Genomic DNA, 15,592 nt, shown 5'->3' on the forward strand with positions numbered 1-15,592 from the left:
TCTCTGACGACAGGTTAAAGTCTGGCCTGTAAGACTAAGTGATCACCTCCTTCATAGAACTAGAGCTGAAAACCCAAAATCACTCACTTCTTTTACTTTGTATTATTTTCTGTTCTGCCTACCTAAATGTTCATTGTTACTGTTTTGCATGAGATGGTTGTACTAAGTATATGAGGCGTCATGCTTATCTCATCAATACACACTGTTTTTTTAGTTCTGAATGTGAATGAACACACAGCTTCTACAATATCACTACTACATCACTATCACGGCATCACTCTCTTATATAATATCCATGTAACACTATGACAATATAAGTGATTCACTTGAAATGTGTGCAATGCAGTTTTATTTGAATCCACAGCATAAAATAAGCATTAATAATATAGAAAAGAAGCAATACATTGATTATTGTATAGAAGCTGGAGCTGAAATCTAATTTGTCTTTATGATGTTATTTTTCTCTGCAGAGATTTTTGTCATAAATTGTTTTATTTCCACAGAGTTAAACAAGCACTGATAATATTGAAAAAGCAAAGCGCTGATTGATAAAATCCTGTGATGATTAAAGGGGTGTGTAAAGCTTTTAGCTGCTCTGTGTGCTGCGTCTGGGCTGCGTTGAAGCTGCAGCTCTGAAATCTAGATTTACTGCAGGTCCTTCTTGCAGAATCTGCCCCTCGACGTTGTATACCTGAAAGACAGCACAGTAAACCTCATTATGTTTTCAGTCAAGAGAGTCTCATCTACTGATATTAAATGGATAATCAGATTTTATATATTAACAAATGTATTCATATGATATTATCAAACAATAAACCACATATAATTTCTATCAGAACTAAACTTTGTGTCTTCATTTTCATAAAACAGCAGTTGTCATTTATATTGTCCAAATTTTATGAAGAATGGCCCTAGAGAAATGCTCCAAAATTAGTTGTAAAAAATCTGAAATTACATTAACTTACATTAAAGTTAGGAAAGTTTTTCTTCTCCTGAAAAGTTCTTACTTTAGACAAAAAAGGTTTTATTGTGACAGTGATGATCTACATCTTCTAAAAGCAGATACTCACACATAACCGGGCTTTGGGCAGTTGGAATCAGTTCTTTCAACTTTTAGTATGTCTGTGCCTGGAATTTTAAAAGTGACGAAGTTGAAACAGCAGGAAACAGGTTGGGTAACACCAGCTGAGGAAGAGAAGAAGAAAGATTATCAAGCTCTGTCTTCTGTGGAGCACTTGGGCCTGCATTTTCTGCACTACTGTGCTATCAGTACTAATAACAAAAAATGTAATAATATGGTTAAAATAGTGAAGAGATAGTTGGAATATTTGTTGTTATTGATTAGTTATAGTACTAAATATTATTATTAGTAGTACAGTGACTGTGATTATATTGTTACAATCAAAGGTTGAAGTAATGCAGAGGCACTATTTAATTGAAATTATGAGTGCAAAGAAAGAGTGTCAAAGTAATACATGTCTAAACACATTCAATGAAATGTAAATCAAAAAGTTACTAATAGAAGAGTCAGTACACAATTTTTATTGTTTTAAAACATTAAATTAAATGTATTGCTGGGTACAAATCATTATCTCCGTCACCCAGACTAGCAAATCTGCCTCATCTTACCAGAAGTACCACGAAAATGATATTAATAGACAGAACTGTTTGTTCCATGAAAACATTAATTAGCATAGCTGCAGGCAATTTCTTCACTTATGTGAGTTTGACTGGATGTTTTAATTAAAAAAATCTAATAAACTTTTTCCTTGGAAATGTCATTTAGAAAGAGTACAAGTATCCTTTTCAGTGATACTTGAGTAAAAATCTTCCAAAATATGACATAAGTGCAGTAAGAAATTACTTGAGTCTTTTCCATCCCTGATCATAATGTGTTAATCTGTGTCTGGATCTGCCTGTAAACATAGAAAATGTGTTAAACTCACAGGAAGCATCTGAGGAGACGGTCATCAGCAGGACCAGCCCCAGCACCAAACACACACAGCTCATCTTCATCTCCATCTTCTCTGCAGGCGTCTGAAGCTCTGAATGATTCTCTCTCCGTCTGTATCTCCAGTTTGAGCCGCTGAGTCTCTCACTTTCTCTTTTATAACTCATTTTCAGTCCTTTATTAAAGGCCCTGCCCCCACTGACTCCCCCCTTCACCACATCTTCATCTCAGAGCTCAGAGCAAAAGCTCTAGTATGAAGATGACCCATGATAGCAGCTCTGATGAGTCTGATAAGCTCAGTGCACGAGTCATCAGACAGTTACTGAAAACCTGTGACGCGGTTTGTTCATTATGTAACAACTCATCAATACACACTTACATTCAGTAAATTAAATCAAATCTGCTAAACTACATAGGCAAACGTGTGGAGATACTCCTAATCAGTGTATTTGGCAACACCCACTGCTACCAGATGCATAAAATCAAGCATACAGCCATGCAACCTTCATAGAGAGACACTGGCAGTAAACTGAGTCGTACTGAAGAGCTCAGTGACTCAACACGGCTCTGTCTCAGGATGACTCCTGTTCAGTAAGTGAGTTTGTCAAATTCCTGTCCGGCTATTGCTGCCCCGGTCAAATGTCAGCGTTATTGTAAAGTTGTTACATCTAGGAGCAACAACAGCTCACCTGCAAAGGGGCATGCCAGACAGGCACACAGAACAGGACTATAAGTGCAAAACCTCATAGAACTAGAAATCTTCAGTCAAATCTCCTGAAATGAATGGAAGCTCTAATAAAGGTGAAGAGTGACACTAAATACTGAGCAATGTTAGATTTAGCTGTTGAGGTTTCTGTGTAATCTATCATAACGGTACCTGAACCGCAGCTACAACATGAATACAATACTCAGATTCCATTATACAGTGGGGGTCCTGGACTGAAGATGAGGGTTTGATGTTAAAAGCTCACATTTGGGCTTCTCAGTGGAGGAATCAGTTATGAAGGCTGTATCTTATGAAGTATGATTCCCAGCAGAGCTACAGTGGAGACAGTAACTGTGGAGGCTGATACTTGTTAACTTGGTCCCCAGAAAACACACACATTAGAAGAGCAAGCTGATGAATTCATTATTAAATAGAAGAATAAATAAGTAAACAATTAAATATTTAAAGAAATTTTGTGACCCATCACTGTCCAGACAGAGACGGGGGAGGGGTAGAGAGGCCAGATTGATGTTGCACACTGAAGTGAAAGTTCTTGAGTGCAGGGAACCACAAGCTTCTTCGTCTTCACCATCCACTGAATGGACACATGATCTAGGATGAAGGTGAGAAGCTGAGACAGTACTGGAGCTCATCAACAGTCCATTAGATAGTGAGAGCTTCTCTATATACAACAACATATTTCTGTCTGGATAGAGAAGCTCTCACTATCAGATGGACTGTTGATGAGCTCCAGTACTGTCTCACCTTCTCACCTTCATCAGGTCCTGCACTCAAGAACTTTCCCTTCAGTGTCTAACATCAGTCACTCTACAGTAATGCTGATGGTCTCTCTCAGCTACACAGGCTACTTGTCAGGTGATGGTTCTCCTCAGCCAGAACTGAGGTGCCCACAACTATCAGGATTTTGTCAGTTCCATTCTGATTGGCTCTACACATCTGTGTGCATGCTTCTGTTTACTGGTTGTAATCAGCCCAGTGACAGTGAGAACAATGTAGGTTCAGAGTGAGATACAGTCCTTATATTTACAAAAAGAAGTGAAGGTCTATGCATCACATCAAAACGTCATTCAGAGTCTTTCTCTGAAGCATTTAGTAGCTCTCAAGCAGGATACCCTCACGAGTGCTGAATGCAGTTTCCCACAGACCAAACTTCAACAGTCTGAGGCTGGTTGGTCAACATTGGTGGTTTTTGGTCATGTTAAATGGTGAAATACTGGAGACTCTCTGGTAACAGGTTAAAGTCTGGCTTGCTAGACTAACCATTCACCTCCTTCATAACACTAGAGCCCAAATCAAACATCACTGTTTTTATATGCAGACAGGATTTGTTATACTGTTTTCTTTTAATCATTGTCTATTCTGTCTACGTAAACATGCTTATTATGAGATGATTATACTAAACACACTATGCACCATCCTTATTATTACACAGTTTATTTTGTTCTGAATGTAAACACACACACAGCCTCTACAGTATCACTACTATATCACTATCACTGCATCACTCTCATATATAATATCCATGTAATACTGTGATAATGTAAATGATTCACTTGAAATGTATGAAATGCATTGTTTTATTTGAATTCACAACATAAAATAAGCATTAATAGTATTGAAAAAAAGAGTTGATCATTGTATAGAAGCTGCAGCACTGAAATTGAATTAATCTTTATGATGTTGTTTTTCTCTGTAGAGATTTTTGTCATAAATTGTTTTGTTTCCACAGAGTTAAACAATCACTGATAATATTGAAAAAGCAAAGCACTGATTAATAAATCATGTGATGATTAAAGGGGTGTGTAAAGCTTTTAGCTGCTCTGTGTGCTGCGTCTGCGTCTGGGCTGTGTTGAAGCTGCAGCTCTGAAATCTAGATTTCCTGCAGGTCCTTCTTGCAGAATCTGCTCCTCGGTGTTGTAATCCTGAAAGACAGCACAGTTAACCTCATTATGTTTTCAGTCAAGAGAGTCTCATCTACTGATATTAAGTAGCAACTCAGATTCAATATAGAAATAAATGCTTTTACGTGACACAATAAGACAATAAACCACACATCGTCTCTAACAGAACAAAACCTTGTATCTTCAGTTTTTTTAACATGAGTTGAAAATCAGCAGCTGACATTTACATTCTGCCAAAATCTCATGATGAATGGAAAAGTTCCTATTTTGGAGATACGAGGTTTTATTCCTTCAGTGATGATCTACATCTTCTAAAGGCAGATACTCACACAAAGCCCTTCTTTGGGCAGTCGGGATGTGATCTTTCAACTTTTAGTATTTCTTCGTCTGGAATTTTAAAAGTGACGAAGCTGAAACAGCAGTTATCAGGATGACCATCGGTACCACCAGCTGAGGAAGAGCAGAAGAAAGATTTTGAAGCTCAGTCTTCTAATGAAGAAACGCTTGGACCTGCATGTTCTGCACACTTACACTACTTTTACTATTAATTCTAATGATGAAAATTGTTAAAAAATATGTTCATAATAACATCATTAACAGTTTTGTTCATATTATTGATTATTATTGTAATTGTTAGTAGTGCTAATTATTCTTATTAGTAATAGTATAGTCACTCTTATTACTAAGTTACTATCAGAGAAACTATTTAACTGAAATTATGAATACAAAGTAAAAGTCTTAAATAAATTAATTTCTATATTTAAACATATTAAATACAAATAAAAAAATTACCAGTAGAAAAGTCAGTGCATTATTTTTAATCTTAAAACATTATATTAACTTAAGTGCTGGGTACAAATCACACCCTCCATCACACAGACTAGCAAACCTGCCTCATGAGCTTTGAGCTATGAGAATAGTACTGTTATTAATAGTCAGAACTGTTTCTACCACAAAACATTGATTAGCATAGTTGTGGGCAAATTCATCACTGATACGAATTTGAATGGATGTTTCAATAAAAAAATCAAATGTTTAAGAACTCAACTGCTTCATAAGAGACAAAGAAAAAGAAAGGCATCTCCTGCACTTTGAGGTTGGTAACAACTATTTTGAAAGTCCGAATTAAAAAATGTAAAGAGTAAAGTGTACGTTTTATCACTTGGAAATGTAATTGAGACAGAGTAGAAGTATCCAGTTTCAATAATACTGAAGTATATATTATCCAAAATTATACTTAAGTACAGTAACAAAGTACAGTTACTCAAGTATTTTCCAACCCTGACTATAATGTGCTAATCTGTGTCTGGATCTGACTGTAGAGCTAGAAAATGTGTTAAACTCACTGCCAGCATCTGAGGAGACGGTCATCAGCAGGACCAGCCCCAGCACCAAACACACACAGCTCATCTTCATCTCCATCTTCTCTGCAGGCGTCTGAAGCTCTGAATGTTTCTGTCTCCGTCTTTATCTCGGCTTTGAGCTGCTGAGTCTCTCACTTTCTCTTTTATAACTCATTTTCAGTCCTTTATTAAAGGCTCTGCCCCCTCTGCCTCCCCCTTCACCACATCTCCATCTCTGAGTGCAGAGCAGAAGCTCTAGTATGAAGATGATCCATGATAATAGCAGCTCTGATGAGTCTGATAAGCTCAGTGCACGAGTCATCAGACAGTTACTGAAAACCTGTGATGCGGTTTGTTCATTATGTAACAACTCATCAATACACACTTACATTCAGTAAATTAAATCAGATCTGCTACACTACATAGGCAAACGTGTGTAGATACTCCTAATCAGTGTATTTGGCAACACCCACTGCTAACAGATGCATAAAATCAAGCATACAGCCATGCAACCTTCATAGAGAGACACTGGCAGTAAAATGTGTTGTGTGTGTGTGTGTGTGATCCTTCTCTGTTCAGACAGAGATGGTGGAGGGTGGAGAGGCCAGATTGATGTTGCACACTGAAGTGAAAGTTCTTGAGTGCAGGTGACCTGAAGTTTCTTCGTCTTCACCATCCACTGAATGGACACATGATCTAGGATGAAGGTGAGAAGCTGAGTCAGTACTGGAGCTCATCAACAGTCCATTAGACAGTGAGAGCTTCTCTATATACAACAACATATTTCTGTCTGGATAGAGAAGCTCTCACTATGAGATGGACTGTTGATGAGCTCCAGTACTGTCTCACCTTCTCACCTTCATCAGGTCCTGCACTCAAGAACTTTCCCTTCAGTGTCAAACATCAGTCACTCTACAGTAATGCTGATGGTCTCTCTCAGCTACACAAGCTACTTGTCAGGTGATGGTTTCTCCTCAGCCAGAACTGAGGTGCCCACAACTATCAGGATTTTGTCAGTTCCATTCTGATTGGCTCTACACATCTGTGTGCATGCTTCTGTTTACTGGTTGTAATCAGTCCAATGACAGTGAGAACAATGTAGGTTCAGAGTGAGATACAGTCCTTATATTTACAAAAAGAAGTGAAGGTCTGTGCATCACATCAAAACGTCATTCAGAGTCTTTCTCTGAAGCATTTAGTGGCTCTCAAGCAGGATACCCTCACGAGTGCTGATTTGTTTCCCACAGACCAAACTTCAACAGTCTGAGGCTGGTTGGTCAACATTGGGGGTTTTTGATCATGTTAAATGATGAAATACTTGAGACTCTTTGGTAACAGGTTAAAGTCTGGCTTGCTAGACTAACCATTCACCTCCTTCATAACACTAGAGCCCAAATCAAACATCACTGTTTTTATATGTAGACAGGATTTGTTATACTGTTTTCTTTTAATCATTGTCTATTCTGTCTATGTAAACATGCTTATTATGAGATCATTATACCAAACACACTATGCACCATCCTTATCATTACGCAGTGTTTTTGTGGTTCTGCATTAGAATGTAAACACAGCCTCTACAGTATCACTACTATATCACTATCACTGCATCACTCTCTTATATAATATCCATGTAACACTATGACAGTATAAATGATTCATTTGAAATGTGTGCAGTGCATTGCTTTATTTGAATCCACAGCATAAAACAAGCATTAATAGTATTGAAAAAAAGAAACACATTGCTTATCGCATTGCATGTTTACTGCAGCACTGAAATCTAAATTGTCTTTATGATGTTATTTTTCTCTGCAGAGAATTTTGTCATACATTGTTTCACAGAGTTAAACAAGCACTGATAATACTGAAAAAGCAAAGCCCTGATTGATAAAATCCTGTGATGATTAAAGGGGCGTGTAAAGCTTTTAGCTGCGCTGTGTTGAAGCTGCAGCTCTGAAATCTAGATTTACTGCAGGGCCTCCTTGCAGAATCTGCCCCTCGGCGTTGTGTACCTGAAATACAGCATAAAGAGAGTCTCATCTACTGATATTAAATAGCAAATCAGATTTAATATAGAAACAAATGTGTTAATGCTACATATTAAAACAACCCTATCCGAAGAAAACCTCTCTTTTTAGCATGATTTGTAAACAGCAGCTGTCCTTTACATCGTGCCAAAATCTCATGATGAACGAACCAATAGAAATGCTCTAAAATTAGCTTGGACAAATCTCATTACATTAACTAACATTAATGTTAGGAATGTTTTTTCTGTTCCTGAAAAGTTCCTATTTTGGAGATATGAGGTTTTATTCTGACAGTGTTGATCTACGTCTTCTAAAGTCAGATACTCACACATAGCCCTGCTTTGGGCAGCTGGAATGTGTTTTTACAGCTTCTAGTATTTCTTTGTCTGGAATTTTAAAAGTGACGAAGCTGAAACAGCAGTTATCAGGATGACCAAGAGCAGCTGAAGAAGAGGAGAAGAAAGATTTTTAAGCTCTGTCTTCGAATTGGGGAACAGTTAGACCAACATTTTCTGTTGCTATGAATACTAAGGACAAAAAAATGTTAAAATATGGTTATAATTATAAAAATAATGAATAACTTGGTTCTTTTTATTGATTATTATTGATATTGGTGGTAGTAGTATGAATTATTATTTTTAGTAATAGTATAGTCACTGTTATTACAGTATTACTATCGGAAAAACTGTTTTGACATTGGGTTTGTGAAAGGTGCTATATAAATGTAACTATTATTATTATTATTATTGTAATTGTTATTATGAAATTATGGGTACAAAGTAAGAGTCTCAAATTAATACATTTATATTTAAACATATTCAATTAGATACAAATCAAAATATACCAATAGAAAAGTCAGTACATCCTTTTTATTGTTCTGAAACATTAAATCAACTTCAATGTTGGGTATTAATCACACTCTCCATCACCCAGACTAGCAAATCTGCCTCATCACTACAAATACTACTTAATATTACTGTTATTCATAGTCAGAACTGTTTCTTCCACAAAACACTGATTAGCATAGTTGTGGGCAATTTCTTCATTGATATGAATTTGATTGGATGTTTTAGTAAACAAAATCAAATCTGCAGGAACACAACTGATGGACAAGAGCCAAAGAAAAAGAGAAACATCTCCTGCACTTTGAGATGTATAACGACTATTTTGGAAGTCCAAATTAAAATATGTAAGTATAAACTATGTTTTTCTCTTGGAAATGTAATTAAGAGGACAAATATTGAGTTTCAATAATACTTCAGTATAGTAAGAAAGTATAATCACTCAAGTATTTTCCACCCCCTGATTATAATGTCTTAATCTGTGTCTGGATCTGACTGTGAAGCTAGAAAACGTGTTAAACTCACAGGTAGCGTCTGAGGAGACGGTCATCAGCAGAACCAGCCCCAGCACCAAACACACACAGCTCATCTTCATCTCCATCTTCTCTGCAGGCGTCTGAAGCTCTGAATGTTTCTCTCTCCGTCTGTATCTCCAGTTTTAGCTGCTCAGTCTCTCACTCTTTTATAACTCATTTTCAGTCCTTTATTAAAGGCTCTGCCCCCTCTTCCTCCCCCTTCACCACATCTTCCTCTCAGAGAGCAGAGACTCTATTATCAAGATGATCCATGATGATAGCAGCTCTGATGTACCTGATAAGCTCAGTGCTCTAGACATCAGACAGTTACTGAAAACCTGTGATGCAGATTATTTATTATACAAAAACTTATTAATACACCTTTATATTCAGGAAATTAAATCAAAAGTGCTACACTACATATCCAGATGTGTGTGGATCTCCTTCGAATTAGTTTTGCTGGCAACACCCACTGCTAATAGATACATAACGCATACAGCATGAACACAATACTCATATTCCAAGATGCAGTGGAGGTCCTGGGTTGAAGATGAGGGTGTGATGTTAAAAGCTCAATTTTGGGCTGCTCAGTGGAGGAATCAGTTCAGAAGGTTCAGTCCTATTGAGTTTGATTCCCAGCAGAGCTACAGTGGAGACAGGAGTCCAACAACTGTGGAGACTGGTACTTGTTAACTTGTTCCCCAGAAAACACACATTAGAAGAGCAAGCTGATGAATTCATTATTAAATAGAAGAATAAATAAGTAAATAATTAAATAATGAAAGAAATTTGGTGACTTTTCACTGTTCAGACAGCGGCAGGGTGGCGGTGTTGGGGGGTGGGGCAAAGAATTTAACCAACAGCAATTGTTATCTATCAAATTGTTTTAACGTTTTTTTTCGTTCATGCTTGTTTCTGAATCCCGCTGGGAGAACTTTCCCTTCAGTGTGCACCATCAATCTCTCCACAATAATGTTAATAGTCTCTCTCAGCTAAACACCCTCTGGTCGGGTGACGGTGGCTCGTCAGCCAGAACTCAGGTGCCCACAACTATCAGGATTTTCAATTCCGTTCTGATTGGATGTCCACACCTTTGTGTGCATGCTTACTGGTTGTAGTCCACTTTTGCAAGAAAGTGTATGCTCTGCACACAGGTACAACAATGAACCTCTTCAGAGTGAGATACAGTCTCTATATTTATTTATATATTTCTCTGAAGCATTTAGTATCTCTTAAGCAAGAAACCCTCACGTTTGCCAATTTGCCTCCCACAGACCAAACTTAAACAGTCCGGTTGGTTTGTTGGGCAGTCTAATGGGCCTTTCTGTCAATATTCTTGGTGAATTTTTGGTCATGTTAAATGATGAAACACTCCAGACTCTGATAACAGGTTAAAGTCTGGCTTGCAAGACTAACCTTTCACCTCCTTCATAACACTAGAGCCCAAACCCCAACATCAATACTTGTTTTTATATGTAGACAGTTTTCAACATCCTTGTCTATTCTGCCTACCTAAACATGCATTATTACAAGATGGTTATACTAAACACTGTATGCATCACCCGTATCTCATCATTACACACTGTTTTTGGTGTTCTGCACACGCAACCTCTACAACATCACTACTACATCACTATCACTGCATCACTCTCTTATATAATATCCATGTAATACAAACACAACATAAATGTCTCAGTTGAAATGTGTGCAATGCATTGCTTTATTTTAAACAACAGCATAAGATAAGCATTGATATTGAAAAAGGCAATACACTGTACACTGTATAGAAGCTGTATTGTATACTTTATACTGTATAGAAGCTGCAGCACTGAAATCTAATATGTCTTTATGATGTTACTTTTCTCTGTAGAGGCCGTAGCGCTGCGGTGGCGAAAAGCAGGTTTTCTTCACCATCAGAAAAGTAAATGGAAATCCGTTTTATGATCCTCATCTGTCTCTTTCAACAACAGTCTCTGTAGCACATCCAAGGCTAATGCATCCAAGGAGCTCACTTGTGGACAGTGGCTCGTCGCCAGAACTCAGGTGCCCACAACTGTCAGGCTTTTGTCAGTTCCATTCTGTATGCAGTTCTGTTTACTGGTTGTAATCAGTCCAGAAATGCACTTCTACAATCATTTGCATGCCCTGCGCAAAGTGAGGACAATGAACCTCTTAGGAAGGAGGTACAGTCTATATATTTACAAAAAAGTGAAATTCTTGGCTTCACATCCTACAGTAATTCAATAGATAAACAACAGACTAAGGCTGGTTGTTCAACATTAACAGTTCTTGGTCATGTTAAACAACAAAATACTCCAGACTCAGATTAGTTTTAGGCTTGCAAGACTAACCTTTCACCTCCTTCATAACACTAGAGCCTTAAAACCAACAACACTGCATGCAATTTTCAAGATATTATTATTATTATTATTATTATTATTATTATTGTCTATTCCATCTACCTACCTATTATTATGAGATGGTTATACTAAACACAATATGCCTCATGTTTTCTCCTTATTACACACTTTTTTGTGGTTCTGAATGTGAATGCACACACAACCTCTACTATATCACGACTATATCACTATCACTGCATCACTCTCTTATATAATATCCATGTAACACTATGACAATATAAATGATTCACTTGAAATGTATACCATGCATTGTTTTATTTTCATCCACAGCATAAAAGAATACCCATTAATAATATTAAAAAGAGAAGTAATACATTAATTGACAAAAGTAATATATATAAAAATATATATATATAATATATATATATATATATATATATATATATATATTAGTAATGTAAAGCTTTTAGAACCACTTTGTGCTGTATCTGGATTATACAGAAGCTCTATTGCACATTTTATATTGTATGGAAAAGCACTGAAATCTAATTTGTCTTTATGATGTTGTTTTTCTCTGTAGAGATTTTTGTCATACATTGTTTTATTCTCACAGAGTTAAACAATCACTGATAATATTGAAAAAGCAGAGCTCTGATTGATAAATCCTGTGATGATTAAAGGGGTGTGTAAAGCTTTTAGCTGCTCTGTGTGCTGCGTCAGGGTTCTGTTGAAGCTGTAGCACTGATTTTCTCCAGGATTACTTCCTCCTTGCAGAACTTGCCTTTTTTCGCAATAACCCTGAAAGATGCAAATCAGATTTAATATAGAAACAAATGTGTTTATGTGACAGTACATCAAATATCATTTGTATCATAACAAAACCTTGTATCTTCAGTTTGTTCTTTTTATTTAGAGACAGTAGCTGTCTTCTGTATTGTGTCAGTTGACAAGTTCAAGATGAATGGACCAACAGAAATGTTCTAAAATCAATCTAAAGAATCTCATTAGATGTTCCATTAAAGTTTGTATTCCGACAGTGATGATCTACGTCTTCTAAAGGCAGATACTCACACATAGCCCTGCTTTGGGCAGTTGGGATGTGTTTTTATAACTTCTTGTATTTCTTCAACTGGAATTTTGAAAGTGGCGAAGTTGAAACAGCAGTTATCAGGATGGCCAAGAACTAGAGCTGAGGAAGAGGAGAAGAAAGATTTTGAAGGTCTTTCTTCTAACTGTGGAACAACTGAACTGACAACTGACTACCTTTACTATCTCTACTAGTAATTAAAATAATAATATAATTAATTGCAACAACAATGTTATTTATCATAATAATAATTCCATTATCAATAGTAGTCATTAATTTTGGTAGCAGTACTAATTATTTAACTCAAATTATGAGTACAAAATGAGAGTCTCAAAGTTCTAAATATCTGTATTTAAACACATTCGATTAAAAACCCATCAAAAAGTTACAGAGTCAGCATATCCTTTTTATTGTTTTAAGACTTTAACTTTAATGCTGGGTACAAATCACGCTCTACGCAGGGGTGGGTAATAATAGATCACATGTAATGGCATTACATCAGGATACCAAAAAATGCAAGCGTATTACAGAACACAGACAGTAATCAGATTACAGGTACATTATAAAAACAGCTTGAATACCAGCAGAATCACATTCACATGCAAATTTGTCGTTTTTGCTAATTAAGATCTCATATGAGTTGTGTAGTTTTCATGGAAGCAGGAGAAGCAGTTCATGGTTTTCTACTGAGCCAATCTATAGAAAGTATTTAATTTTTATTGTCAGAACCAAGACCTGCAGCGTCTTCCTGGAGATTTCTGAATCGGGCATTTAACCTGGAATTCCATATCGCCAGATTCTACAGCAGCAGACTGATCTGGCAGTGAACTGTTCATTCCTGTTTGTTGCTTCCTAAATATCTACAGTTTGACTGGAAATAAATCAAACTTTTGAAAACTTTAACCTGCCAGGTGTTCACTAAAGGCCAATTTATAGTCCAGGCGAAAAGCGTCGCTCGACAAAAATTGACATAAAAGAGACTAAAGTTGTGTCTGCTAGGGTGTCACAGACCTTGTCATGTACATCAAAAAATCTGAAAGGGTGCAGACGCAATTGTGAACTCTGGTTGGTATAGGGTAGTGGGTAACACCTCATGAGAGTCCTTGGGCAAGACTCCTAATACTACCTTTGCCTACCTCTGTAAAATGGTCAAACTGTCACTCTGGATAAGAGCGTCTGCCAAATGCTCTAAATGTAACTGTAAGTTCTGGACTGTTGCTGTGGTCACTGTGTTTGGTTTCTTGCTGCTCCGCTACTTTCAGAAACAGAACAGGTTGCCAGCTATTCAGAACTAGGATCAATATACATTTATAAAACAACTCTTTTCATTTTCAAACCTTTTTCTGCGACTGCTAATACTTTAAAAAGTTGTCCAGGCAGAAAACACACCCTCGGCTGTGTAATTCCCATTCGCACTGCACTTTCAGACTAACTGGAATTTTTGGGAAAACCGTGAATCTGACAACCCTGCGTGATGGAGAAAGAGCTCATGAGTGAAACACAACACATGTGGAAAACAAGCGGTATTTCTGGTTGCTCTAGCGACCCTGCAGCTTAAACTCCTACTGTTAATGCAATTTCACTAGCAGCTGTTTTCTGCTCTGTGTGGTTTTACTGTTGTTTCAGTAGCTGCAAGAGAGAAGTCTCCTGAGCAGTAACACATGTACGATTTCTTTCTTCAGTAGTTAATTATCATTATTTGTAACTAATATAAGCTGCCTCTTAGTTTTCATGTGAAATTAATGCCTTTTTAAACTAGTTGATTTCTATGAGCTGATTAGGGAGCGTCTACAAATTACCATCATCAAAGTTCACAAGCAGGACTCTCCATTATGTAACCTTATGAACTAGTAGAGGCCTTAAGAGACAAACCCCAAAAGATGCCCATTTAAAGTTTTTAGAATGACCTCTATTTATGATTATTGTTGATGAGGGGTCTCACAATAAGATTCCTACCAGATTGACATTTTAACTTTGGCATGATAACAGATTTTAAGCAAATAAGGAAAAGTCCAAGGAGAGCAGTACAGTTTTAACTATATTGTATATGATGTACGGCACATTCTCCAGTGACTACTTGCTCCCCTGTGTTTTATTCTGAGAGCTTTTAGTCTCAGTGTACTGATTTTAATTCCTGTTAAAATTAAAATCACTCATTTTTTTCCTCAGAAGCAGAGCTTGCTTTCCAAACATCAAGGTCTGAGTATATATGTCTTCATTCTACATTCTACACAAAAATATTATACTGTCATATAAAATTATACTGTATAATATTTTCATATATTCCTTCATTTAGCTTAGTGACTGTTTCTGTGAGATACCATGTGTAAGTCACCTATAATCTATCATTCTTTTTCATAAAACAGTGCAGTTTTTGTGTTTGATGTGTGTTAAATTCTTGTTTAAAAGTCTTGTTTTTCTCTTATTTTTCTCTTTTCTTGATTTAATTAACAATTTTTTTTAAAAAAACCCTCCTAACCCTGGCTCTACGTCACCCAGACCAGGAAATTTGCTTCTTCGTACCACTATTTCCTCCACAAAACATTAATAGGCAAAATTGTGGGCAATTGCTTCACTGATATGAATTTGATTGGATGTTTTAATTTGAAAAATCAAGTCTGCAGGAACTCAACTGATTGACAAGAGACAAAGAAAAAGAAAAGCATCTCCTGCACTGTAATGACTTTTTTGAAAGTCCTAATTAAAACATATAAGGAGTATAAACTCCTTTTTTTCTCCTGTTTTTCTCTTGGGTAATTGAGAAAGAGTACAAGTATTTGGTTTCTATACCTAAACACAGATGTTCCAAAATAATAATTAAGTACAGTAAGAAAGTACAATT

At 36.6% G+C, this 15,592-nt stretch overlaps 2 protein-coding genes across 2 annotated transcripts; both read right to left on the reverse strand.

The window, feature by feature from the left end:
* Positions 1 to 4,481: 4,481 nt before the first annotated feature.
* LOC118806668 (C-C motif chemokine 14-like) lies at positions 4,482 to 6,136 on the reverse strand. The gene is made up of 3 exons (XM_036568169.1): positions 5,926 to 6,136; positions 4,909 to 5,029; positions 4,482 to 4,600 (listed from the first exon to the last, which is right to left on the reverse strand). The coding sequence occupies exons 1-3, from the start codon at positions 5,999 to 6,001 to the stop codon at positions 4,549 to 4,551; spliced, it is 249 nt and encodes an 82-aa protein (XP_036424062.1). The 5' UTR covers positions 6,002 to 6,136; the 3' UTR covers positions 4,482 to 4,548.
* Positions 6,137 to 7,591: 1,455 nt separating this feature from the next.
* LOC118806382 (C-C motif chemokine 14-like) lies at positions 7,592 to 9,436 on the reverse strand. Its single transcript, XM_036567798.1, has 3 exons — positions 9,314 to 9,436; positions 8,275 to 8,389; positions 7,592 to 7,931 (listed from the first exon to the last, which is right to left on the reverse strand). The coding sequence occupies exons 1-3, from the start codon at positions 9,387 to 9,389 to the stop codon at positions 7,886 to 7,888; spliced, it is 237 nt and encodes a 78-aa protein (XP_036423691.1). The 5' UTR covers positions 9,390 to 9,436; the 3' UTR covers positions 7,592 to 7,885.
* Between the last annotated feature and the right edge of the window lie 6,156 nt (positions 9,437 to 15,592).

The sequence above is a fragment of the Colossoma macropomum genome, unplaced genomic scaffold (assembly GCF_904425465.1).
Source record: "Colossoma macropomum unplaced genomic scaffold, Colossoma_macropomum, whole genome shotgun sequence".
Classification (NCBI taxonomy): Eukaryota; Metazoa; Chordata; class Actinopteri; order Characiformes; family Serrasalmidae; genus Colossoma; species Colossoma macropomum.

What these genes read in the sequence shown, in the direction of transcription:
- LOC118806668 (XM_036568169.1), bottom strand. Translation starts at nt 6,001, where the DNA reads ATGGAGATGAAGATGAGCTGTGTGTGTTTGGTGCTGGGGCTGGTCCTG. An exon ending in CGTCTCCTCAGATGCTGGCA is followed by an intron (nt 5,030 to 5,925) that starts GTGAGTTTAACA and finishes GCTCTTCCTCAG; the next exon opens with CTGGTGGTACCGATGGTCAT. An exon ending in TGCCCAAAGAAGGGCTTTGT is followed by an intron (nt 4,601 to 4,908) that starts GTGAGTATCTGC and finishes GCTGTCTTTCAG; the next exon opens with GATTACAACACCGAGGAGCA.
- LOC118806382 (XM_036567798.1), bottom strand. Translation starts at nt 9,389, where the DNA reads ATGGAGATGAAGATGAGCTGTGTGTGTTTGGTGCTGGGGCTGGTTCTG. An exon ending in CGTCTCCTCAGACGCTACCT is followed by an intron (nt 8,390 to 9,313) that starts GTGAGTTTAACA and finishes CCTCTTCTTCAG; the next exon opens with CTGCTCTTGGTCATCCTGAT. An exon ending in TGCCCAAAGCAGGGCTATGT is followed by an intron (nt 7,932 to 8,274) that starts GTGAGTATCTGA and finishes GCTGTATTTCAG; the next exon opens with GTACACAACGCCGAGGGGCA.